General features: G+C 42.0%; 1 protein-coding gene across 2 annotated transcripts in view; it reads right to left on the bottom strand.

Moving 5' to 3' along the window:
- GAK (cyclin G associated kinase) overlaps window positions 1–24,037 on the bottom strand; it is a 136,620-nt gene that overhangs the window by 14,961 nt on the left and 97,622 nt on the right. For both annotated transcript variants that reach the window (XM_074953611.1, XM_074953612.1), the window contains 7 exons: window positions 23,905–23,984; window positions 23,306–23,499; window positions 20,638–20,796; window positions 18,611–19,102; window positions 14,777–14,947; window positions 3,175–3,312; window positions 2,678–2,797 (listed from right to left, as the gene is read on the bottom strand). In XM_074953611.1, coding sequence (XP_074809712.1) covers window positions 2,678–2,797; window positions 3,175–3,312; window positions 14,777–14,947; window positions 18,611–19,102; window positions 20,638–20,796; window positions 23,306–23,499; window positions 23,905–23,984 — 1,354 coding nt within the window. The remainder of the gene's footprint in view (window positions 1–2,677; window positions 2,798–3,174; window positions 3,313–14,776; window positions 14,948–18,610; window positions 19,103–20,637; window positions 20,797–23,305; window positions 23,500–23,904; window positions 23,985–24,037) is intronic.

Here is a 24,037-nt window from a genome sequence, read left to right as displayed (position 1 = left end):
CAACCCCTCTGCTCCCAGTGCCTGACCACCTCACCTCCTCTCACTCATACTCTCCTAACTCCAGATCCTTTTCCCTAGCATGAAAACTCGCACTAGGATCCTCACTTCTCAGAAGGCCAATCCTTAACCCCAACTGCCTCTCCAACTCCCGGCGTCTTTCTTTTCCACTGCACCTCCTGAACAAGCTGTTTATAGTCACTGCCTTGATTTCCTCTCCTCTAATCCATGCAGCCTGTGCACTTCCCCACTCGACTGGATCAGCTCTCACTAGCTCTCCCGTTACCTCTTCTTGACCAAGTCAAAGAACTGCCTTCACCTTCCCTGAGCTTTCTGCTGCTTCTGAGAGCGTCAATCATTTTCTCCTTCCTGGATTTTTACCAATGTGGTCTCCATTTTCTACCTGCATCTGAGGGCTCTTTCAGCATCTCCTGTAGCAACTTCTTCTCTTCCTTGCCTTCACTGTTAGGAGTCCCTCACGGCTCTGTCCTCAGTCCCCTCTTCTCCCTGAGTGACCTCATCGGCTCGTAGCTTCAGCTACCACTCAAACATGCTGCCTCACTCCTGTCAACTTCCCCCTGTCCCTTACACAATATCTAAAGGGCTTTCCAAAAGTATCATCCTGGATGCACTTCTGCCACCACCAGAACCCAACGGAGCTACTTCCAAAACCTTTACCACTTCCTGTTATCAGTACCTTGATCTTCCATCACAAGCGCAAGGCTATTTTAGACTTCTCCCCCTTCCTCCCTTGCACATCCAAGATAGCACTAAATATCACTACATCTTGCCATTTATTCCATTTCATAAACATTTAAAAAAAATTGGACCATTCCTTTCTGTCCTGTCATCATTGCCTGCCTTAGCTTTAATAACTGCCTCCTCCCTGGCCTCCCTCAGCACCGACATCTTTCTTCTCAATCTGCTTAAAACTCAAACTTTAAACTTGTCCTTTCCTCCAAAGCCCTGTGCAACATTGCCCCGAGCAAGTCTCAGATTTTGTCACCCAGTCACACCACCCAATTTGTTTTCTTCTACTCCAGAACTCTTGCTTTCCTCCAGGCTGCCCCATATGCATGGAATGATCTCTCAGTCAGTGTGCTAGTCCCCACCCCTTCCCAAAGACCTGGGCTTTCATAAAGCCCACAAACTAACTCCTTCTCAAATGCTTTCTACATCCCATATTTAATAGGCAAGAGAAATCTGAATGGGTTTTTAAAATCATTTTGAGATACCACCTCCCCCAAATCTCTCAGTGTATCTTCAGAGTAACAGCCGTGTTAGTCTGTATTTGCAAAAAGAAAAGGAGTACTTGTGGCACCTTAGAGGACTAACCAATTTATCTGAGCATAAGCTTATGCTCAAATAAATGGGTTAGTCTCTAAGGTGCCACAAGTACCCCTTTTCAGTGTATCTTGTTTCTTACGCCTGTCTTTTGGATAAAATGGTTCTGGGATAGGGACTATCTATATAATGGAGTTTTGTACAGTTGGAAAGATATGGTCAGTACATAAACATTAACTCATAACCAAGTAGTTGGTTATTCATTTTTTCTTGATTGAATTTGCTGCCATATGGCTTGTGACTATTGACAAAAGGAAGCACTAATCAAGGTTTCTGAGGTTTCCTCTTTAACTCAATACCTGCTGCAAAATTATACAAAAATAGTGAGGAGAAAATAGCTAATTTTAACAGTACATAACAAGTCTGTAAAGTTGGGTGTAAATTTACAGTGCTACTTTACAGATAATGACGTACACTGCGTGCAACTCAGGAAGTCAGACACTGAGATGGCATGTGGATAAATACTGAAAAATTCTCACTACTAAACAATGATTTATAAAATGATCAACACTGTAATGAAACTCAGTGTAACACTGATCATGGGTGAGTACTGAGAGAGAGTTTAACAAGGAAGTTCTTGACGTTCCTGTCCAGAGTCCAACCATTAACCAGTGAAGAGAGATTACAACTATTCATGTATTCTGTTTCCTTTTTTAAGTTACCAATATAAAATAAAGAGCAGTTTAACATTTCTACTAATGGCGAAAGCAGTTTCAGAAGTTCTGCATCACAGGAAGGTGCAAGAAACCTCACGGTGGGCAATTATGGAATAACATAATTATGGAATAACATGCTCATTCAGAAACGTTTCAAAACGTTTTTCGAACCAGTTCAGTTAGAGATTGAAGCATTAAAGGGTTTATATTGCTTCCAAGCTATGTTTTCAAAACATAATTTCTACATAGTAACTGGAAGTTCCCATCTGTATAAATGTCTATTCTTTATCTGAACCCTGCTACGCTCTTGCTCTCAAGGCTGGCGTGTGAAATTTGCTGTCACCAATTAGCTGTGTATTATATAAGAAGTGTTCCCTTTTATCAGCATTAAATTTACTGGAACAAAAAGAAAATCAAAGCCACTAGATACATTCAGAAAGTCAGAGCACTGGACTGGGACCTGGGTTTTCTTCTTGGCTCTGCCACAAGCCTACTGGCTAACCTTAGACAGGTCACATCACCTCTCTGTGCCTCAGTTTACCCACCTGTAAAATGGGGATATGATACTGCTACCAACTTCCTTTGTGAAGTGCCGAGAGATCGACAGATGAAAAGTGCTGTGTCAGAGGTAAGGATTGTTATTAGTTGCTTTGCTCTTTTAAGAAAACGTACAAGATTACCTGGAAGACCAGATTTAAGGTTAGCAAGGTCAGCAAAGGGGTCGAAGTTCTGAGATTTTGCTTGGCTGAAAGACAAACCTGAAGGCACACTTGTCTGGCTTCCTGTAGTAAGAACTTGGCCTGTGTCATAAAAACAAATATGAAGTTATGTACAAGCCACAGATGGCAGGGGATGAAAATATCCTTTTTTTTTTTAAAAGGTGTTGACAAAAACGGTCTCCCTGATTCCTAGGAAATTGCTATCAATATTTTCTCTGTAGATTCTTGTCTGAGGCCTCTCCTCCAAAATTCTTGTTATGTTACAATGTTAGCTTTTGCCACATCTATAACTGTCAGTACTTTAAAGCCAAGTACTTTAATGTGACTGTATTTAATGAACCACATGAGAGCTGCATATGGTTGTTCCGTTGTTTTGGGTGGCTGAGATGACTGATATTTGGAGAGCACGCATTTTCTTTAGCAATGGAAATACACAATATATTTTTATTGCGTAACACCTTCAAGTGCAGACTTCTTAGGCTGTTGTGTTGCTAGGTTGGTAGTAGTTGGGGAATCTGCCCAAGAATCCCATCCACTTAAAAGATCTGGGTGGCTTGCGGAGGAAGTCATCTTAGGTAGGTCTGGCACCAAATTTCCTACAAAAAAATTGCAAAAAATTGTCAGTAACAAACCCACAGTGGTAACTGCACTTTTTGGCAAGAATACCCAAGACTTCTATCCAGACTCCCATCTGGGTCACTATTTGGCCGGTTTACATTCCCTATATTACTACCAATTATCAAAATTATATAGTGTTGCTATGTGTTCTTACCCATATGCCGTGTTCCTAGAAGGGTTCTGCCATTGGAGTACTTGAGAGAGAGAAATCAAAGCCATTTTCAAATTTTGCTGAGCAGGCCAAAATAAAGGTACCTTCATTCACAGCTGCTGCTGTTAAATTAACACTTCAGCTCTTCCAGACTAAGGGATCATACAAGGGTCACTGCTTCAGGGTCCTCATCTGGTTTTTTACAATACAGCAGGTGTCTCCAAATCAGCAACACTTTAGGAATGGCGCTCCATGCCACTCAACAGTCCAGGAACTACCAAGCTGGACTGAGGGACACTTGCTCTCCTAAAATGGATTTACATGGGCTATGGGTAGGGTCAGTGGAGCTCCATTTGGGGCAAAGGTTTGTCCATGGGCCCAATACCATAATGACCACATAGGCAGCTGAAGAGCAGGACACAGCAAGGTGTCTTCTGCTCCATCTTGGGAAAATAATTTTAGGGACAACTGAATCTTTTGCTCCAGGAAGAAAATGTGGAGAGTGAACCTTCAGGCCCTTCCCTCCATGCATGCCGCAAAAGAAGAGTCTGTCCTGATTCAAAACGCAGAATGAAATAAGAACAAAGTTAGACTAAGAAGGGTTTGAGGGGACGGTCCCATTGACTGCCATTACTTGTGTCCCATCTTAACTTAGAGCTGCTTCCTTCTTCCCCACCTCAGCAATTTATGCATTTCACTGATGGAATAAGCAACTCATATACATATTATTTGGTGTCCCTTCAGAGTCAGAAGTGCTAGATACATTGGCATTTATTAGTAAATAACGTTTAGCTCCTCATGTTAGCTTTGAGCATTCCCTCCAACAGTTTGCTGAGAAACTAACATACAGGAATAATACACAATTTTGCAATGCATTTGTGCTCTCTCTTTTCTTGACTGCTCGGGTAATTGGTGACCAGAGATACAGACTGCAACTGAAAAGTTCTTTGGTGAAGCTGGCATGTAGTTTAGCATCAACCCAGGACAGCTAACAGAACCAGGCCATGTAACCCAACCACCACTCACGAAAACATTATGATTTTTCCAATTTTCTCAGCCTTCCAATCCTGAAGAGCCTCACTTTTTGGAAGCTGAGAAAAGACAGCACCATCACCCAGTGTGTGTGGAATATTCTGAAGATCTGGTTTAGCAGAATATAATCTGAAGCTCCGTATTTGCTAAGTCTCCTTTTTCTAGTCCCCTTATGTTCAGATTGTTTAAGTAAAGAAATTAAGTCTGTAGCACTTATGGTTGCAAAGAAATCCTTTAAAATAGGAATTATGTGTTACCGACTCAGACATAGCTACCTCAGTCTGCAAAGAGCCTGGAACAAAGTCTCAGAAGTTAGTTGCCTTGTTCATCTAAATAGAACGTTAACTCTGGATCCTAATGAGGATATTTATAAATGTCAGCACTGAAGTATCATACCATATATTCAATCTTAGCTACCTCACCAGTGATCATTTTAGCAGATTCCTCAAGCCAAAGTACTTCTCTGTTGCTGCATGTAACAGAAGACATCGGGATAGAGGACAGCTAGTTTCTGACAAAGGTTGCAGGAAGCAAGCAAGCTAGGGCATAATATAGCTCCTAAGTGAATAGCCATCCTCTCTCTCTGAAGGCATTAAAACTACTTGTCCAAACTAGTCCCTCCAACAGGTTATTCCAAGTTGGAAACAGCAGGAGATGCTCCTACACTTGTTTAACTTCTAATTATGATCAACTGTTATAGCTCTTCCCTACAATCTAATGAGATCTGGTGACTATTTACTGCCCATGAAACTTACTCATTCATTTATTATTGAATTATACACACCCATCACTGCTCCGACACTGAGTTCACTCCATCTCATTACTGTGGATTATTTTAATGAACGCTGAATACTACTAATTCACTTTTTAATGAGTTTAAAATTGCTTCTCTATTCAAATGACCCTAGCTGTGCTTGTGTCTCGCTCTACATCACTGGTAGCGCTCTGGACATGGTCTCTCTCTGTCTCTCGCTAAAGAAGTTGCTCTCCTTTGCACTTACATTTCAGATCACTGTACACCAGTTTGTGTTTTGTTTCACTCGATGGGTTTTGCCTCTTACCTTACAACACTCACTTAAATTAACAGCACTACAATTATCTTCCCATTCTCTAAATTTCTTATTAAAATAAATGCATAAACCTGACCACAAGGCGGGTAAAAGCCTAGAGATCCACTTCAGACACCATACTGAAGAGCTTTCATTCTGGAGATAAATTTGAGAGATACCCAACAGCAACCCACCTCCCCATTTCTGCTGGGTTTTATGAAGCTTGTGTGACACCAGTTTGCTGCCAAAGAAAATCTGATGACAAATGCTGAACAATCTCACTAGTAAATCACTGAAGAGGAGAAAATGGGCTTTTCTGACTCTGAAAGGACACCAAACATTTGGTGTCCTTTCAGAGTCAGAAGTGCTAGATACATTGGCATTTATTAGTAAATAATATTTAGCGCCTCATGTTAGCTTTGAGCGTTCCCTCCAACAGTTTGCTGAGAAACTAAAACACTTTTGCAACGCATTTGTGCTCTTTCTTTTCTTGACTGCTAGGGCAATGGGTGACCAGAGATGCAGACTGAAAGGAGGGATTAGAATTGTTCTATCTTCATGTGACACACAAGCTTGCAATTGTACAATTCCACTCAAGATATCCATTTCCTGGTTTGGGGGGAAGGGAGCACCTGAAACCTGAGGATATATATGTTTCAGTGAATGAGGATTTTAGAGCATGCCATGCTCTTCCCCATGGCAACAAGCACCATCCTTGCTGCCAGCCAGCCTTTAAGAAGCTCTCCACTGACTTGAGGTTTAAGAAAAAACACTATTCAGTCCTGGGGAGGAGGGGGCATAGCAGAGCCTTTCTCATCAAGAGAGTATAATTTAACCAAGGCGAACTTACCTGGGCTGTACTGTAATCATTACAAAAGTATCTGCTATCCATAACAGCCACAAAAGAAGAATACAAAAATCCAATTGCAATTTACTCATTCACAGAGTAAAAGAAGGCTCAGTACAAGTAATATTGGTGCAGCTTATGTATGGAACACCAAACCTCAATGCTAAGCAACTTCAGCTGATTTTCTGAATCCATTAGTTATGGCAAAGAAGAAATTTCATATAAATGTTTCACACACTGGGTCATCATTAAACACGTACAACAGAGCAAATGCTACTGGGGGAATTGCAGCAAAAAGTTCAATTAATGCTCCCCGCACTAGCCAGGGCACAGCTTTGACGGGACAGAAACACTGGAGACTCTTCCTGGGGCAGGAAAAGATCTGAATTGGAACAGCTGAGGCAATGTTCCACATGCCCATTCCTTTTCTCCCCTCTACCTCCATGCCTTCACTGTGTGGGGACCTCTATTTCTCTCTTTCCACCCCATGGTGCAAGGCCTACGGGACAAAAGCGGTGGACCACATGCTGCATCTGGTCCCGTTGTGTTGCCAATGGACAGTTGTGGTCGTACTGTGACCAAGTAATTGGCTCCTGTCTGTTCCTTGCTTGGACGATAGGGGAGGGGAGTTTATACACTTTGTGGACTCCTCCTTTCAGCCACATTCTTCCCACCCTTAACCTAGTTGCTGGATCTCGGGGGTGCCAGGAGCTTGGTTTATCACCAGTTTGGGGGTCTGAAAGAGATTTCGCCCATATGACAAAACTAGCATATTACTGTGTGGGCTTTTTCACCTTCCACCTGGCATCCAGGAGGGCTGGTTGGGGATTTAGGTTACAACTGCTGCAAGGCAGGCTCCCGTGAGGTTGGTGGGTAGAGGGTCCAATTGATGTCCTCATAGCCTAAGGCCTGCATCAATACACACGATTCCCTCTTCACTCCAGTCTCAGCTCTGCAGAAAGCTATATCCATCACTCATGCTTTTCCTCCTCACTTCTGCATGCTCTGATCTCCTCTGAGCAGTTCACCTTGCAGGGTTAAGGACCTCTTTGGCCAGACTTTCAAAGGAGCTCAACTCCCATTTACTCACCTACATGAAACGGCCCCATTTTCAAGAGTGCTTATTATGCAGTAACTCCCATGGAACCCTAAATTAGTTTTCATCAACCCATCCCAAAGGGTATTTTCTTGCCTAAATATCTATGAGGAGCATAAACCCAGAGAGCAGAAATAAGTTGGAAAGGGATTTAATGCCCTTACATCAAAAAACTCAGTGTCCATGTTTGCTGTATCACAGCACTGAGATTCTGTAACGGAAGTGACAGCAGAAAAAAAAAAAAGATGGCAATTAAGCAGGAAGCATAATTAGAGCTCTGTGTGGATACAAAATTTGTATCCGCATCCAATCCGCAAAAATGGTCCGCAGATATAAAGCGGATATCCGCAGATTTGCAGGGCTCTACACATAACACAAATAGAGACATTTCTTCTTGCAGATGAGCTCAAGAAAAGGCTTTGCACCCATGCAATAAACAAAGCAAGGCAGACTCATTTACAGCAGCTACCAATATCCAAACAATTAAGGCGCATGTTCCATCTCTATTAGTGCAAGTGCCATTAAGAAGTTCAAGCTGCCACAGCTGGGTCAAGAGCTTACACAAGGTGTAACTTGACTAAAATAGCTTTTATAAAGCAGCTGAGCCTAATTCATGGTATGGTTTGTAAAAGCCATTTTATCCATTGTGCCCTCCCGACACTGGTGACCCAAACACACTAGCTGAAATGTGACCAGATCAACAGCTTTAGAAACAGAGACATGGCCTGGACCTTACTGTTTAGGGGACATGGCTAAACAAGGGCTAAACATCCCACCTCCATCTATGAACCGCAGAAGAGCTCCTAAGTGAACATGGTTAACTGCATGAAAAGACAACCTCCGAACAGGAAAGACTACCTTTGACTGTCTTCACCGGCATCCTATTGCTTGCTCTCTCATTTTCCCCCAGGCTGACACCACTGTTGTTCTCAGTTTTTATGTGGGTGAACTGTACTATTTTTCTGTAAACATTATTTTGTATAATCTTTGGGGCAGGGAATGGTCTAACTAGGTAACTAGTTTTGTGAAACATCTTGTTAGTTTACAGTAAAAATTAAGTGATTTTTAATAATGCTTTTGCCCTTTTGCTTTGTTCCATCCTGCCTACATGACAAAGTGAAACAGTGTGGCTCAATTCCCCTACCTGAAGTGCATAAGGACCTTTAGGCATTGTCTAAACTACACAAATAGTCACAGTTTCTTTTTGCCTGTGCAGACAGAACATCTTGCAACCATGTTAAAATAGCCTTGTGATGGGGTATACAAGACCACACCGGGAAAGAAGGAGTAAAAGGACAATACTGGGCCCAGCTAGCCCCGCCCCTCCAACCCTGCAGAGCCTACTCCAAGTGGAAGCAGAGTTCAAAAGGAAGCAACCCAACTCAGAAGTGGGGAGAAGTGCAGACCTACCCCTGCAGGCTCCTGGAAAAGGGATTACAGACACTTCCCTGAAGCACCAAGATGGTATGCTGAGCCCATTGAGGCTAACCGTTTGGTTTCCTTTTTATTTTCTGTTTCCTTATCTGGGACCAGAAGCAGACGGAGCAGTGGTAGCAAGCGACCCAAGGAGGGTAAAACAGAGGGTTCACCACCCTCCTCCAGAGGTCAGTGTTGCTGACACTTCGAGGGCCTTGGTTCGGAGCACAGTGGAGTGGGTGAACCCGCTCTCTCCTACTACTACCCTTCCCCCAAAGATGAGTGGACGCTAACCACTAGGCTACCAAGGACGTTACTACAATCCTGTCATGTTTAGACATATGTATCCATCAGGATTCAAGTGTCAGTAAGCCTGCAAGCACTTCTTAAAGACAGCTTCATATCTACTATTGTTATCACACTTAACACCACTGGAAATGAAAAGTCACATGTTCAACCTGTTTACTCTGACCCTACACGAAGCGCTGCCAACTGCGCAAGTTTGCTGTTCCCTTGAATAACCAGGTAGCTGTTTTTTCAACTGTCACCAAAAGCCATATAAAACATTAACATGGAGCACAATGCCTTATTCGAGGAATTTCTTCATTTTTATTTTGGATATTATTTAAAGGGCATTATATTAGAATCTGGAGGGGTTTTTTGTTTCTTTTTTTTTTTTTTTTTTTTAAATTAGTCGACTTAGAATTCAGGCTGACAGTCCCTTCAAAACAATTCCCTAAAATGGTTATAACATGGCTTTTTCAAAACCAGGATTCAAAATTGTGTTTTAATATGGTCAGCTCTGTAGTGTAGACAGAACTTTTGTGGCTCCAGATAAGCAGGTTTCCAACAAACAAAACTGAAAAATTTAGGTTTACTTTTTTGTTACAAAACAGGCTGGGACAGTAGGTAGTGCAGTATATGTACTTTAGGACTATTGTAATTGTTCAGACACATTACATGATAGGTGAGTTAGTCTGGACCTTGATATGGGCTTGCTCTCAGTGACTGTGGCTGATGAATTCAGACAATCATCACAACTCCACCAGTCCCTTCATTCATCAAACCAATGAACAATAGAGAAATACCCAGGAAGCTGGGAGAGACGACCTCCGAGAGTCAGATACAGGGTAGGATTCCAAATCCATGCAAAAGCTTTTCCCGCTTCGTCTGCCCTAATTTCCAACCAAAAAATTCCTCTTCTGAGGGACACCTGTTATCAAAGTAGATACTGAAACCTTCTATGCCATTATTTTCAGTTGCACACGTGATGATTTATCAGACAGCCTTCATATTGATCGGTTATACAGCAGCTCAGCTGAAAAAATGCAAATGGGCCTTACCATTGTATAAAGAAACAAGAAAGTATTGGGATGCGCCTTTGAGAAGAAAAAAATTCTTCACTGCTTGGTATTAGTCAACAATCCCCCTGCACTTCTATATTATCCCTAGTTTCAGATGTGATTAATGAGAATAGGTAATGTGTATATTCAGTTTTCCTGCATCATTAAACAATTGCACCTTGCCCTAAAGCATGAAAGATTCCCCAACACACATAGCTGGCATCTGTTTCAATTTTGCAAAGGGAAAATCATTTTCAAAGTAATATCTTGCTTTGAAATGAGTCCAGTGTGGGTAGTTTTATAAGCCTAGAGAGAGCATAACATGATAATTACACTTATTTACAATATAGACAAGGTATGTCCAGCCAGATCCCTTTGACTGGCCTCTTATTTTAAGAGCAAACTACTGTGGGATCCAATATTCCCCTGCCCAGTTTTGGATACCATTTACAGACGCCCCCCGACTTACGCAATCGTTCCGTTCCAGAAAGCCTTGCATAACTTGAATTTTGCGTAAGTCGGAAACATAAACCCATACGTTACGCAAAAATTTCCGCAACTCGAAAATCCTATTTCTGGCTTATGGAACTTTTTCCGTAAGTGCGAATTTGCGTAAGTCGGGTCTTGCATAACCCTGGGAGCGTCTATATACGTGGCTAATACTCAAATTGCAATATGGCACACTGCAAAGTAATCTAGTACTACTCCATCAAGTACAAGAGGTTATCCCAAAACAAACATTTCCACAAAGCAAGCTTCTGAGAAGAAGAAAATGCCCCTGGATGTCAACTAGAGGAAAAAACAGAGCTGAGGAAAAGGTATTACTATCCCCTTACTACCATCCACACCTTCTAAGTTCACTCTTAACTGTATATAGCTCACACAACCATTTTTCTGGTTCCACATATTTATTCTTCCTAGCCTTGTACTTGGCTGCATGGCAAAGCTGAAAAAGTTGCATGGCTGACCTTGTGCCAATCCACAGCACTTCCTCCAACATTAAAGGAAACAAAATCTCCACAGTGGCAGTGAGTGGTAATCGTAGGACCCACATAGGATATTGTCCAACATGCCTTATGGAATCTGGCCTCGGTCTTGGTGTGCAGAAACTACCTCTCTTCCACAGGGAACTTCTAGGTTTTAGAAAAATTGTGTGCACCTTGCCTGAGGGAAAGGCCAATGCTATTTGTCATGTTAACCATCTAGGAGGACCTCTTCCTGAGACAGTAAGAACTACTCCACTTAAGAAAATGGAGGATTGTGCCCCTGAAATGCCATGGCACATATAACCTGACTCTAAATGGGTCCCTTGCCACTGAGCTCCTGTTTTGACATTGTTAAATTATGAGTGGGTATTTCACCTTTACAAGCCTTTGAATACAATCTAGTACTCACATTACAGTAATCTCATAATCACCACCAGGGCTCTGCTCTGCTCAGTGCTGTACAAAAGTAAAGTTAGACCTGCATCCTGCCTCAAACTGCTTACAATCTGGAGACAAGATGCAATGAGTGAATAACAAAAGGCGGTAGGGAATGAAGACAGTTATATCACATGGCTACAAAGACTAACCATTTACACAACATTTCCTCCCATCCCCAGGAGAGAGTGACCTAGGCCCACTACCTATAGTTTTCTTCATTCATTTGCTTTGCCTTCTAGGTAGGCCACTCCCCAATCTCCCATTTACCTGACATTATTAGCCCTTTATTTAAAAAAGATGCAGACTATTCCCAGCACAACATGGGGAGGAGGTGACCAGCCCTCTGTGGAAAAAGAAGTGGTTCGGGACTATTTAGAAAAGCTGGACGAGCACAAGTCCATGGGGCCGGATGCGCTGCATCCGAGAGTGCTAAAGGAGTTGGCGGATGTGATTGCAGAGCCATTGGCCATTATCTTTGAAAACTCATGGCGATCGGGGGAGGTCCCTGACGACTAATCTAATTGCCTTCTATGACGAGATAACTGGCTCTGTGGATGAGGGGAAAGCAGTGGACTTGTTGTTCCTTGACTTTAGCAAAGCTTTTGACACGGTCTCCCACAGTATTCTTGCCAGCAAGTTAAAGAAGTATGGGCTGGATGAATGGACTATAAGGTGGACAGAAAGTTGGCTAGATTGTCAGGCTCAACGGGTAGTGATCAATGGCTCCATGTCTAGTTGGCAGCCGGTATCAAGTGGAGTGCCCCAAGGGTCGGTCCTGGGGCCGGTTTTGTTCAATATCTTCATAAATGATCTGGAGGATGGTGTGGATTGCACCCTCAGCAAGTTTGCAGATAACACTAAACTGGGAGGAGAGGTAGATACGCTGGAGGGTAGGGATAGGATACAGAGGGCCCTAGACAAATTAGAGGATTGGGCCAAAAGAAATCTGATGAGGTTCAACAAGGACAAGTGCAGAGTCCTACACTTAGGACGGAAGAATCCCATGCACTGCTACAGATTAGGGACCAAATGCCTCGGCAGCAGTTCTGCAGAAAAGGACTTAGGGGTTACAGTGGACGAGAAGCTGGATATGAGTCAACAGTGTGCCCTTGTTGCCAAGAAGGCCAATGGCATTTTGGGATGTATAAGTAGGGGCATTGCCAGCAGATCAAGGGATGTGCTTGTTCCCCTCTATTCGACATTGGTGAGGCCTCATCTGGAGTACTGTGTCCAGTTTTGGGCCCCACACTACAAGAAGGATGTGGAAAACTTGGAAAACGTCCAGCGGAGGGCAACAAAAATGATTAGGGGCCTGGAACACATGACTTATGAGGAGAGGCTGAGGGAACTGGGATTGTTTAGTCTGCGGAAGAGAAGAATGAGGGGGGATTTGATAGTTGCTTTCAACTACCTGAAAGGGGGTTCCAAAGAGGACGGATCTAGACTGTTCTCAGTGGTAGCTGATGACAGGACAATGGAGTTTTAGAAAAGTATCCTTATTCCAGGGTCTCTCATTATTCCTTGGGCAATTCATCATGGACATGTGGCATAACACTGGTTTGTTCTAGGTAGGAAATACAACTTGAGCTCACTTTGTTTTCGCCCATTATGATTAAAAGTATGTCACAGATATTTCTCGTATTTAGAAAACTCTGAGATCTATATCCTTTACAAGGGTAGCTAAGTTTCATTATCCTCGTTTTACAGCTATGGAAACCGAAAGAGAGAGGTTGTGACATCAGAATAGAACAAAGTTTTTCTGAATGGCAGTCCAATGCCCTATCCAGGGACTACCTGCAAAGAAAGATGTTCACATACTGATATGGACTGTACTGTATTTTTTATTTGCTCCATAATTCAGACATGTTTCTAATACAGATTTCAGATTTTACAATAAATTAAAATCAGAAGGTGTAACTATTATGGCAAATGTATTGCATGACAGTTATACTTCTGAATCACATCTCACTGAATATTAAACAAAATTAAATTGAAAATCCACAAAGATTCATTTTAGCTTTATTCCAGAAATTGAGAATTTAAAGGGTGACACAGAATTCTTGTGCCTTCAGTTTTTAATTAACAGGGATATATATTTTTAAATTTTTACAGTCCAAATCAAGTAACTTGTTTCTGTTTAGTAAAGCAACAATGTAGTCTACAACTTCATTAGATAGTATCCGAGTTAACTGACAAAATTAAATGGATGATTTAATCGTTAAATGCTGTTGGGTTACTTTAGATACACAGTACTGGAAAACTGAAATGGCTTTTGATGAGTATATTGGTGAGTTGCCACTGAGTGATGGTTTGTATTACTAGCTCTCTCTGCATTTATAGAAAATTAATCATTTTATGTGTTTATTATTATTATATTTGACTAGGATATAATGCTCATTACAGCAACTCTAAACTCTCCCACTTATACTCTTTTTACTGGAATTTTTTTATGGTAATAGCGTTAAAAGGAAGCACATGGAGAAAAGGTACCTATGGCAGCCGGAAGAAATCATTGAAACAAATTAGCTCCAAGTATTATATAATGTAGCCTATAAATATATTTTAACAAAATTACTTCAGTACAAGTAGTTCCAACTAGCCTCAGTTCTGAAATGTTTAAAGGAAACAACATTCTTCTCACAGATCCTAATCCAGAATCACTTGTATTCTTCTACTTTCCCTTTCCAAGGCCTTAAGAACCTAAGATATTCAAACCTAAGCATGTAAATCATATTTACATTTAGTAATCTAGGTAATTTAATGAGATTGAAAACGCAACTCTGTGTAACCTCAGTTCTACATTGTCATCTCCCAGAAGAAAATTAAACACAGGATTAGCAAAAGGTTAGCAATCTTGGCAAAATAATTGTACCAAGATTTACTACAGTAACACTATACAGGAAATACTACCAGCTGGACATGTTCATCTGCGCACCGGGAACATGGAGCTTATTAAAATAGCAGCCACAACAAGTGGATCTGTTAGACGCTAATCAACCTTGACTAAGCTGATAGAGTAAAGAACTAAACCCGGGGAAAGCCACAGAAACCCTTATCAAAAAATCATGCCAAAAGTACACTTACCTAAATGTAAGAAGTCTGAGCTGGAAGAAGGAGGTGGTGCACTTTGTGTGGAAGGAAATACACTAGATGTAGATGTTGCATTTGGATTAAGAAAATCTCCAAAGAGATCAGGACCAGACAGAGTCGGCTTCTCAGATCCTGATGACATTGTGAATGGGTCAAATGGATCAGCTAAAGAAAGAGGCAGAAAACAAAATTATCTTGAGGGCAGGCGTTACTGCAAATAAAAATCACAGGAAAAAACTTATACCCTCTTGGGCAGGGGCAATAAGGTGAGGTCATGGGTGTCAACTGACGAAGCCTTTTGAAGTCTCTCTTCTTTACAGCAGGAGACAACCATCTGTCCCTGCCCCCCAGACATTAGTACTTACATGCTATTAAACAAGCAGAGCATTTCAGCCAATCACAGCCAGGGAAAACAATTATCCCTTCAAATGTAAATCCTTACTGACACTATAAAAATTCAGCCACAAGGCTCACTTTCTCTACACAAGCCATTCCCTCAATCTTGAGTCATTCATTTCAGATCAACCCACATTTATCCAAAAATTCACATTAGTAGGGAGATTTTAAAAAGACAGTGACAAGATAGGAATCCCAGAGCCCCAGATAAACTGTAACCAAAGTGGGCTGTTAAACTAGCAAAAACAAAACAGAACAGCCACAGTACCAGGAAGGCATGACTAAAGGTGATTCAGGTACACAAAGAGTGTGACGCAAGAGCTGGAGAAGACAGCAGCACAGTGTCCAGGAGGGAGCTACTTCAGTGACCGCTGTCAAGGAGAGAAATAATTGGAACAGTATTTATACCCAGCAGGGGATGGCATGTGATAGCTAGCAGGAGGCTTGACTCAAGCTCTGCTCTGTACCTGTTGCCCTCAAGGGTCAATAAACTTCAAGAACTAAGGGACTTCTACCAGTCTGACTCCAAAAAACTAGATCCAGGAGTGATAATCCGGTCCTGATGTATCTTTAGATAACATGATTATATTGCATATGATGCTGTAAAGCAGGGGTGGGCAAACTTTTTGGCCCGAGGGCACATCGGGGTTGCAAAACTATATGGAGGGCTGGGTAGAGAAGGCTGTGTCTCCTCAAACAGCCTGTCCCCTGTCCACTCCCTGCCCTGTGACTGCCCCTTCCTGGGACCCCCCACCCCAACTGCTCTCCCGGGACCCCACCCCCATCTAACCACCCCTTCTCCCTGTCCCCTGCCTGCCCCAACCCTTATCCACACCCCTGCCCCCAACAGGCCTCCGGGACTCCCATGCCTATCCAGCCCCCCGTTCCCTGACCCACCCACACCCCCCCCCAAACCTCCGCCCTATCCAAATGCCCCCTGCTCCCTGTCCCCTGACTGCCCCCCGGGACCTCCCGCTCCCCACCCCCTTATCATGCCGGAGCCAGCCACGCCACGCCACCGCGCTGCCTGGCAGGCCTCGATAAGTTTATGGAGGAGATGGTATGATGGGATAACATGGTTTTGGTAATTAAATATTCATGGTAAATAGGCCCAATGGCCTGTGATGGGATATCTGATGGGGTGGGATCCGAGTTACCCAGGAAAGAATTTTCTGTAGGATCTGGCTGATGAATCTTGCCCATATGCTCAGGGTTTAGCTGATCGCCATATTTGGGGTCGGGAAGGAATTTTCCTCCAGGGCAGATTGGAAGAGGCCCTGGAGGTTTTTCGCCTTCCTCTGTAGCATGGGGCATGGGTCACTTGCTGGAGGATTCTCTGCTTCTTGAAGTCTTTAAACTACGATTTGAGGACTTCAATAGCACAGCTATAGGTGTGAGGTTTTTTGCAGGAGTGGGTGGGTGAAATTCTGTGGCCTGCGTTGTGCAGGAGGTCAGACTAGATGATCATAATGGTCCCTTCTGACCTAAATATCTATGAGTGCTGGCGGTGCAGTGTGCTGAGGCTGCAGGGGACGGGGAGCAGCGGGGGAGGGGCTGGGGACTAGCCTCCCCAGCCAGGAGCTCAGGGGCCAGGTAGGACAGTCCCGCGGGCTGTAGTTTGCCCACCTCTGCTGTAAAGCAAGTTACCCTGAACACTGAATCCTCATGCATATACAGCCTGCCTTTTGCTTCAGCATGCAGGTACGGAATCTCAGACATCAATCTGACTTAAGAAGGTAATATGCAAGTTGAAGCACCAGATATACTCATTCCTGTAATTCAACAAAACTACTATATGACTGTTACTTTCTTTATATAATGTAATGATAGGTTGAGGTGCATTTTTCAGTGCTTTCCCACAGCTAAGTTATCGTACAAGGAGCACATAGTCAAAGGATAAACTACACTATATCTTTTATGGATTCCTGCCAATGAGAGAAAATGCTAAACCTAAATAATTTGAATAATTCAAACAACTCAGCAATAATGAAGCAGTAAATAAATATTTCAGGGATCACATAAGTTATCTAGAATGCAGCAATGAAGCATGTAATTCTAGCTTTCTGTCCAAATCTGATGACTTTTGTACATTTAAGTTAGACCCCTTAACCACTTCCCAAAGAAAATGATGTCATTGTAACAGGGATATTTTAGAATGACATTTACAGTGATGAAACTAGTGAAAAAAATTGGGTTGAAGGAACATTTAATACTACATTAAGCTTGAAGGAATTCTGCACTCTAGAACTAAGACTAATTCTAAATCAGGAATCAACTGATGGATCCTAGTCCTCTTAGCCCTCTTAATAAAGGAAAGCGGGACTTCTATTACAGAAATCAAAATAATTTGCTTTCTGAAGATCAGGCAGTTGGGAAGGTTTTGCTTAATTCATAGATAGTAAGGTCAGAAGGGACCATTATGATCATCTAATCTGACCTTCTGCACAACGCAGGCCACAGAATCTCACCCACCCACTCCTGAAAAACCTCACCTATGTCTGAGCTACTGAAATCCTCAAATTGTGGTTTAAAGACTTCAAGGAGCAGAGAATCCTCCAGCAAGTGACCTGTGCCCCAGGCTACAGAGGAAGGCGAAAAACCTCCAGGGTTTGTATATTCTCCTTGCACTTTAGGCTTATGTAGGTGCGGATGCTGAATTACGTGAGGATCAAGACCTAGCACTGGCCCAGTTCTGTCCACACACTGTCAAAGAATCAGACTAGTAACATCCAGTAGTTCTTTAATCATGTGTTAGTATCACTTCTTGGAGCTCCTGTCTTGTGACAGGGATAAATGACTGTATACAAGTGCAAGACTCAGATAGTAATGATTGAGTTGTCGTCTTTCACTCAAAGCTACTATCAATCTCTGGAAAACGTTAGGAAGAAATGGGTAATCATCCTTCCCTGTGTTGGCAACATAAGTTCTATGTACTCGGATCCAGAGAGGAACATAAAACAAATCAACACTTTTGCATGCAGGACAGTGCAAGGTTTTGCTTTGGCATGATTATTTTTTTTAAACAAAGTGAGATGAATTTGTGTAAAACTCAGCTGAAGCTGTACTTCAAAGTCATGAAAACAGGGAAAAACGCAAGATTGTCAATGTCATATTTTGAGCAAAGGTGCCTTTTTCAATGAAGGTAACAGTCCCCACATTGTAAACTTGAACCATGTGAAAAACTTCTAAGTGTTATCAAGCAATTATTCTGCCATAAGAAACAGAAAAAGTACATAGTAAAGAGTTTAAGTATTATGTGCCCCTTTCGCAGATTCTGATGATAGACTGTAACAGATCTTTTAGGTTTCGACCAAAACATGGTACTAACATAGTGTACAAACAGAAAAATAGTAAAGCAGCTAATAATTATTGCCTCATTCAGTTATTCACACTATATCACAATTCCAAAGTAGAGATAATTGAGTTACATACCAGCAGAAGACAACGTTGTGGATGGAGATGTACTCTGGTTACTGGCTGAAGGCTGAGGTTGACTGCTGAAAAAGAAGTCTGCCCCTTCTCCTAGAAGGTCCCCAGTAGACTCTTCTGAAATCTGTGACATGCTACCCACAAGCAAATTGTTCAGTAAGTCTGCGTTGCTAGATGAGCTCTTCATCTCTGAGGCAGTTTGATTCTGCTCTGATGGAACATCAGAGTCTAGTCCCAATAAATCTATATGGTCTTCCAACTGAGGTTCTTGTGGTTGGGCACAGGGAGTTTCAAAATCAGCTTCAAAAAATATATTTGCATCTTCTTCTGGAGAACTGGGTTTTTCTTTTTCTTCAACTAAATCGGTTCTTCCTTCACTAGGAAATGCAGAAAATTCTTCATCTGATGGGTCACTTTCATCCCTGTCATCAATCAGTCCAAGATGATTATCTTTAGACAAGCGGTCCTCTGCTCCAGTCTCTGGATCTTTTCCTTCTATTGAATGAATAAAAACAGATTTACCTTTTTATAACACCTTGAAGTTAACAGGATTCTCCTGCTCAACCAGGATAAACCAGGTTCAAGTGCCAAGGTCTGAACTTAAAGCTCCTTGCACAAGAAAGGTCAGGGGGCAGGCACAGAGAAGTGAATTGCCACTGGCTTGCCAAGCTCAGAAAAGGTGGTAGAAAAAAAAAAGGGGGGGGGGGGGAGCTTGTTTTCCTGCAGGTTTATTCTCCGGCCACTAGAGGCCACGACTGCTGCTACTGAGCACTAGCTACAAATGCTCCAGTCCCCTCGTCTCCTTCCATCCTCAGAGGCACATGCCCCCTTCCCCACAGACAAAGCCAAGGGAGCAGAATGGCTCTGACTGCCAGGAGCACATGGACCGGAAATGTGACTAAGTATATTCCTCCATCACTCAACATGTGCATCTATCATCACTGCACAATTAAAGCAGACCCTTGTGCTGGACAAGGAGATATGATCTGAGTTGGGGATGGGAGTGAGAGAGTGGGGAAGAGCCTTCAGTCTGACACTCCCCTTCAGGACACTGAATAAATTATGGTTTAAAGGGCTTTGTATTATACTGCTGCTCTAAAATCAGTGGTAACCACTGTCACCAATGGCACCCCAGCAATTTTACTGTCAAGTGCTGAGGAAAGCCAGGAACCGCATGGAGACACAGGGCTCTCTGAAAACACCAGAGCAGGCAGGCCATGTTTTCAGTCCAGAACATGCCGGAATTTCTTGGCCACTCCACCTGCTCACTTTGCAGTCAGCATCCATAAAGGAAGGGGGAGGATACAGCCTTGCCTCAGTTTGATTTGTGAGCAGCAATGAATGACTATTACATAAGAACATATGAATGGCCCTACTGGGTTAGACCAAGGGTCCATCTAGCCCAGTATCCTGTCTTCTGACCTTGGCCAGGGCCAGCTGCCCCAGGGGGAATGAACAGAACAGGTAATCATCAAGTGATCCATCCCCTGTCACTCATTCCCAGCTTCTGGCAAACAGAGGCTAGGGTCACCATTCCTGTCAATCCTGGCTAATAGCCATTGATAGACCTATCCTCCATGAATTTATCTAGTTCTTTTTTGAACCCTGTTATAGTCTTGGCCTTCACAACATCCTCTGACAAGGAATTCCACAGGTTGACTGAGTAGTGTGAAGAAATACTTCCTTTAATTTTTTTAAACCTGCTGCCTATTAATTTCATTTGGTGACCCCTAGTTCATGTGTTATGAGAAGGAGTAAACAATTACCTTTACTTTATTCTGATTTGGAGATCCCAAATAAAGGTGGACGGCAACATTTGCAGACCTGAAAAGCTCACTCATTTTTAAATGGTTTTTACTTGCACTCTGATGAGGCAACACACAAAACTGAAGTAATCATGATCTGTCCCTTTGCTACCACTACGCAACAACATGTCAACGCTGTGGCAATCCTTGCAGGTGGGGGAGAGACAACTGATGTATTGCACAAGAGATTAGTCTTTTTGGTAAATAATTAGTAACTTCACCTACCTTCCCAATCCAGAGTATGGAAGAAGTTATTTCCATCAGTGCTGCTGCTCTGTGGAGAATCTGTCTCAGTAGGTACGCTTTCGGGAGATTGTTCCAATTTGGACTCTTCTGCTTCATACTGGGCTGTTGAACCTGGCTGTCTAGGCAGTTCCGGTTTACCTGCCAGATGGAATTTCAAGCCAAACACCTTAGACATACACTTCTGATGTTGAAAAAAATGCAGATTGTGTCAATCCTAACATGCAGCATGTGGTATCTTACTCAAAAACATATCAAGGTGGCAGTCAGGAAGTAACTCTTGGTTGGATCTCATGAGCAAGCTGCTATTCTTTGTGTAGGAAAAAGGCCAGAAGCTGTGAATTTAGGATGGAATATTAACCCTGGTTTCAGCCACACACGTAACAGCAGTGAAATTAAATTAAGGTATCAGACTAAATATTCTAGTAGAGTTTTGTGTCCTATATTTAAACTGATGTGACTCTATTCAAGTCAGTTGCCTTCAGGTTTCTGGTTCTTTACGGCATAGCAGTAACACTCTGTAGATATTACAAAATAGAACAAGGTGGATAGGAGGGCTGTGAACAAAACTCAGCCATTTCAAAACACAGGAAACAAAGAGCCCTCCGTTTCCCTTCCCCCACAATACAATATCCAAAAAGAACAGGATCAATGAAACTCATAGAAAGTACTTAAAGTGTAGGGCAACAACAGTGTACCACTGATATAGGATGCAAAGCTGTCAACCTCAGCTTGGAAGCAGGTGAGTGACAGCACCCTGCTCATGCAGGAATTGGTCACTTTCCTTACTTCAATGTCAGGTGCTGGGCTGGAGGGATATCGTAAGAAGCTAGGGAAGACTGACTTATCAATAGCTCTGTAGTCTCATAAGAACAAGCGCTCCATGCCAAATCAAAGAGTACAAACAGAAGTACAGCTGTAGCAGTGGGACAGGCTAGCCACCCCAGTACAATCCTGCTGAGGACCCTAAGCATGTACCCAGAGCAGCTAGCTCGCCCCACCCTAACTACGTTCTTATTCTTAGTGTGCTAGCTCAAAACAGTGTGCATACGCCTACCCAAAACAACAATTATGCTTCCTGCTCAAGTGTCGACATACCCTAATGCCAGCAGTGTAGTGTCTGACTTACTGGAGTGCTGCAATATCATCTTTGTTTAAAAACCAAAAGATTCACAAAAAATACAGTATGGGATAGGCTATACATAAAAGGGGTCCTGCCGACTCAGCTTTGGCCCCAAGTTTAAGTTTTATATATATATATATATATATATATATATATATATATATATATTTCTCCCCTCCAGTTTTTGAAACCCAAACATTTCAGGGCTAAGGATCTAAGTTAAATCAACTTCCAGGATTTTCTTTTTCTCGAGATGAGACAAATTCAGAAAGTAAAGGAGCATAAAGAAAAGGAGTACTTGTGGCACCTTAGAGACTAACAAATTATTTGATGCATCCGATGAAGTGAGCTGTAGCTCACGAAAGCTTATGCTCAAATAAATTGGTTAGTCTCTAAGGTGCCACAAGTACTCCTTTTCTTTTTGCGAATACAGACTAACACGGCTGCTACTCTGAAACCTGTAAAGGAGCATAGTAACTAAGTGTTTAAAAAAAAAAAATTCTCCCACTTCCAATAGCAACACCTTAGATTAATGTAAAACAAAAAATTTTGTTCGCAATACGATTTAGTTGAGTGTCTTAACTAGAATACAATATAAAAGGGAGATTATGTTAAGGAAAGAATAACAAGGCTTAATGCAAAATGCAAGCCTGGCAGGAATATACTTTTCTAAAAACATATGAAAAGGGGAAAAGTGACTATATGTTGGATCAAGAGAAAAGTGAGGAAAAAAGCAAATACACTGAATTTAAAAAGATAAAAGAAGCAGAAAGACATAAGTTAGGTCTTATTTATTCTCTAAATACAGCCATACAGAGAACATTAAAGAAAGGATGAAGGAGTGAAACATGAAAACTAATGAAACCAAGAAAAAAGCAAACACTAAATATAGAAATCCTGGCAAGAATTACTAAAAATATATCCAGAACGAGGAAGTGGGATAAAGACACAAGACGCAATGTTAAAAAAGTGAGATCCCTTCAAGAACAATGGATACTCACGAATGCGGGGGAAATCTTGAGAGAAACAATCCATAACTCTACTGGACTAGGCACAAGAAACATCTCAACAACAATATATTTCGAACTGTGGGTATGAAAGACCACTTATGGAGAATGTTAGAATACTTTGAACTGCATTGATGAAAGTGTAAACTCAGCTAATCAGCAAAAGCTGAGGGAATTCTCCCCAGGTTTTGGAGGCAAAGGGCTCAACTGCCAAATATTTTTGTTTGATGTGTCACTCCAAATAGGGCCTCCAGAGCTCTAAGAATAGGTGAAAACAGTGCCAATATAGATAAAAAGACTGGGCTAATTACAATCTAGTATTAAGGAAAAACTCATATTCCTTAATAACAGGCAAGGGTACGGCACAGCTGTTCACAAGAATTAAGTTTTCCCTTTTAAAGGAAATTTAAAAATCTGTTTAAAAATTTATGTCTGAAAACAAAACGAGTCCTGAACTGGAATGCTTTAAAAGGATAGGAAACAGGCTAAAGTTTCTAATGCCTCCAAAGTTAAGCTTTACCAAATTTTGATAAAATCTCTTGTTGTTCCTCCCGACTGGAGAAAAGGATCTTGGGATTCAGTCCCTTTATGTTCAAGTTATCCCATGGCGCTCGTTCACTACAGGGTCTGTCTCTGGGCTCCACCTCCACTTCCAGATTCACTTGAAATAAGTCAGGATATTTCTCTTGAATGTCACAAGCATCCAGATCATACCTGTAATATGTTGATGTAATAAAAATCACAAATCAAAAATCTTTCAAGGCAAATATTCAATCAGCCCATCAGGCTCACTATCTTGGACTGCAACAAGTTAAGTGACCAGTACTTCTATGGAATTAGTGTGCAAAGCATAAAACCAATTGGATTTGGTAATTTTTTCCCTGTTTAATCTCACAGGGATGATTTATTATGAAGAAATTTCAAAAAAACCCTCATCAAAAGACGTTGAGTCAAAGGAAGTGTAGTCAATCAAAAGCCAGGACTCATTTTGTTAAAAATGAAAGCTATCCATTTCCAACACTACTAAAACACATACTCCCCCGTAGATCTGTTGATCTGGCAAGTAAAATAATTTGAAAAAAGTTTCTGCAAGTTGTGTTCAGCAAAATATTCATGTACTTAGCAAATTTCACTGTGGTGGCATTCCGGGGCACAAAACCTGTGTGGAACTGAATCTGGAACATCTTCATTGAAGCCATCTATGGGGAGAAGAAAACATAGGATAATTACATAATTCTGTGTAACAGAAGCT

The sequence above is a fragment of the Natator depressus genome, chromosome 5 (genome assembly GCF_965152275.1).
Source record: "Natator depressus isolate rNatDep1 chromosome 5, rNatDep2.hap1, whole genome shotgun sequence".
Taxonomy (NCBI): domain Eukaryota; kingdom Metazoa; phylum Chordata; order Testudines; family Cheloniidae; genus Natator; species Natator depressus.
Note: the sequence above shows the minus strand (reverse complement) of the source record. Positions and strands in the feature narration are given on the sequence as shown.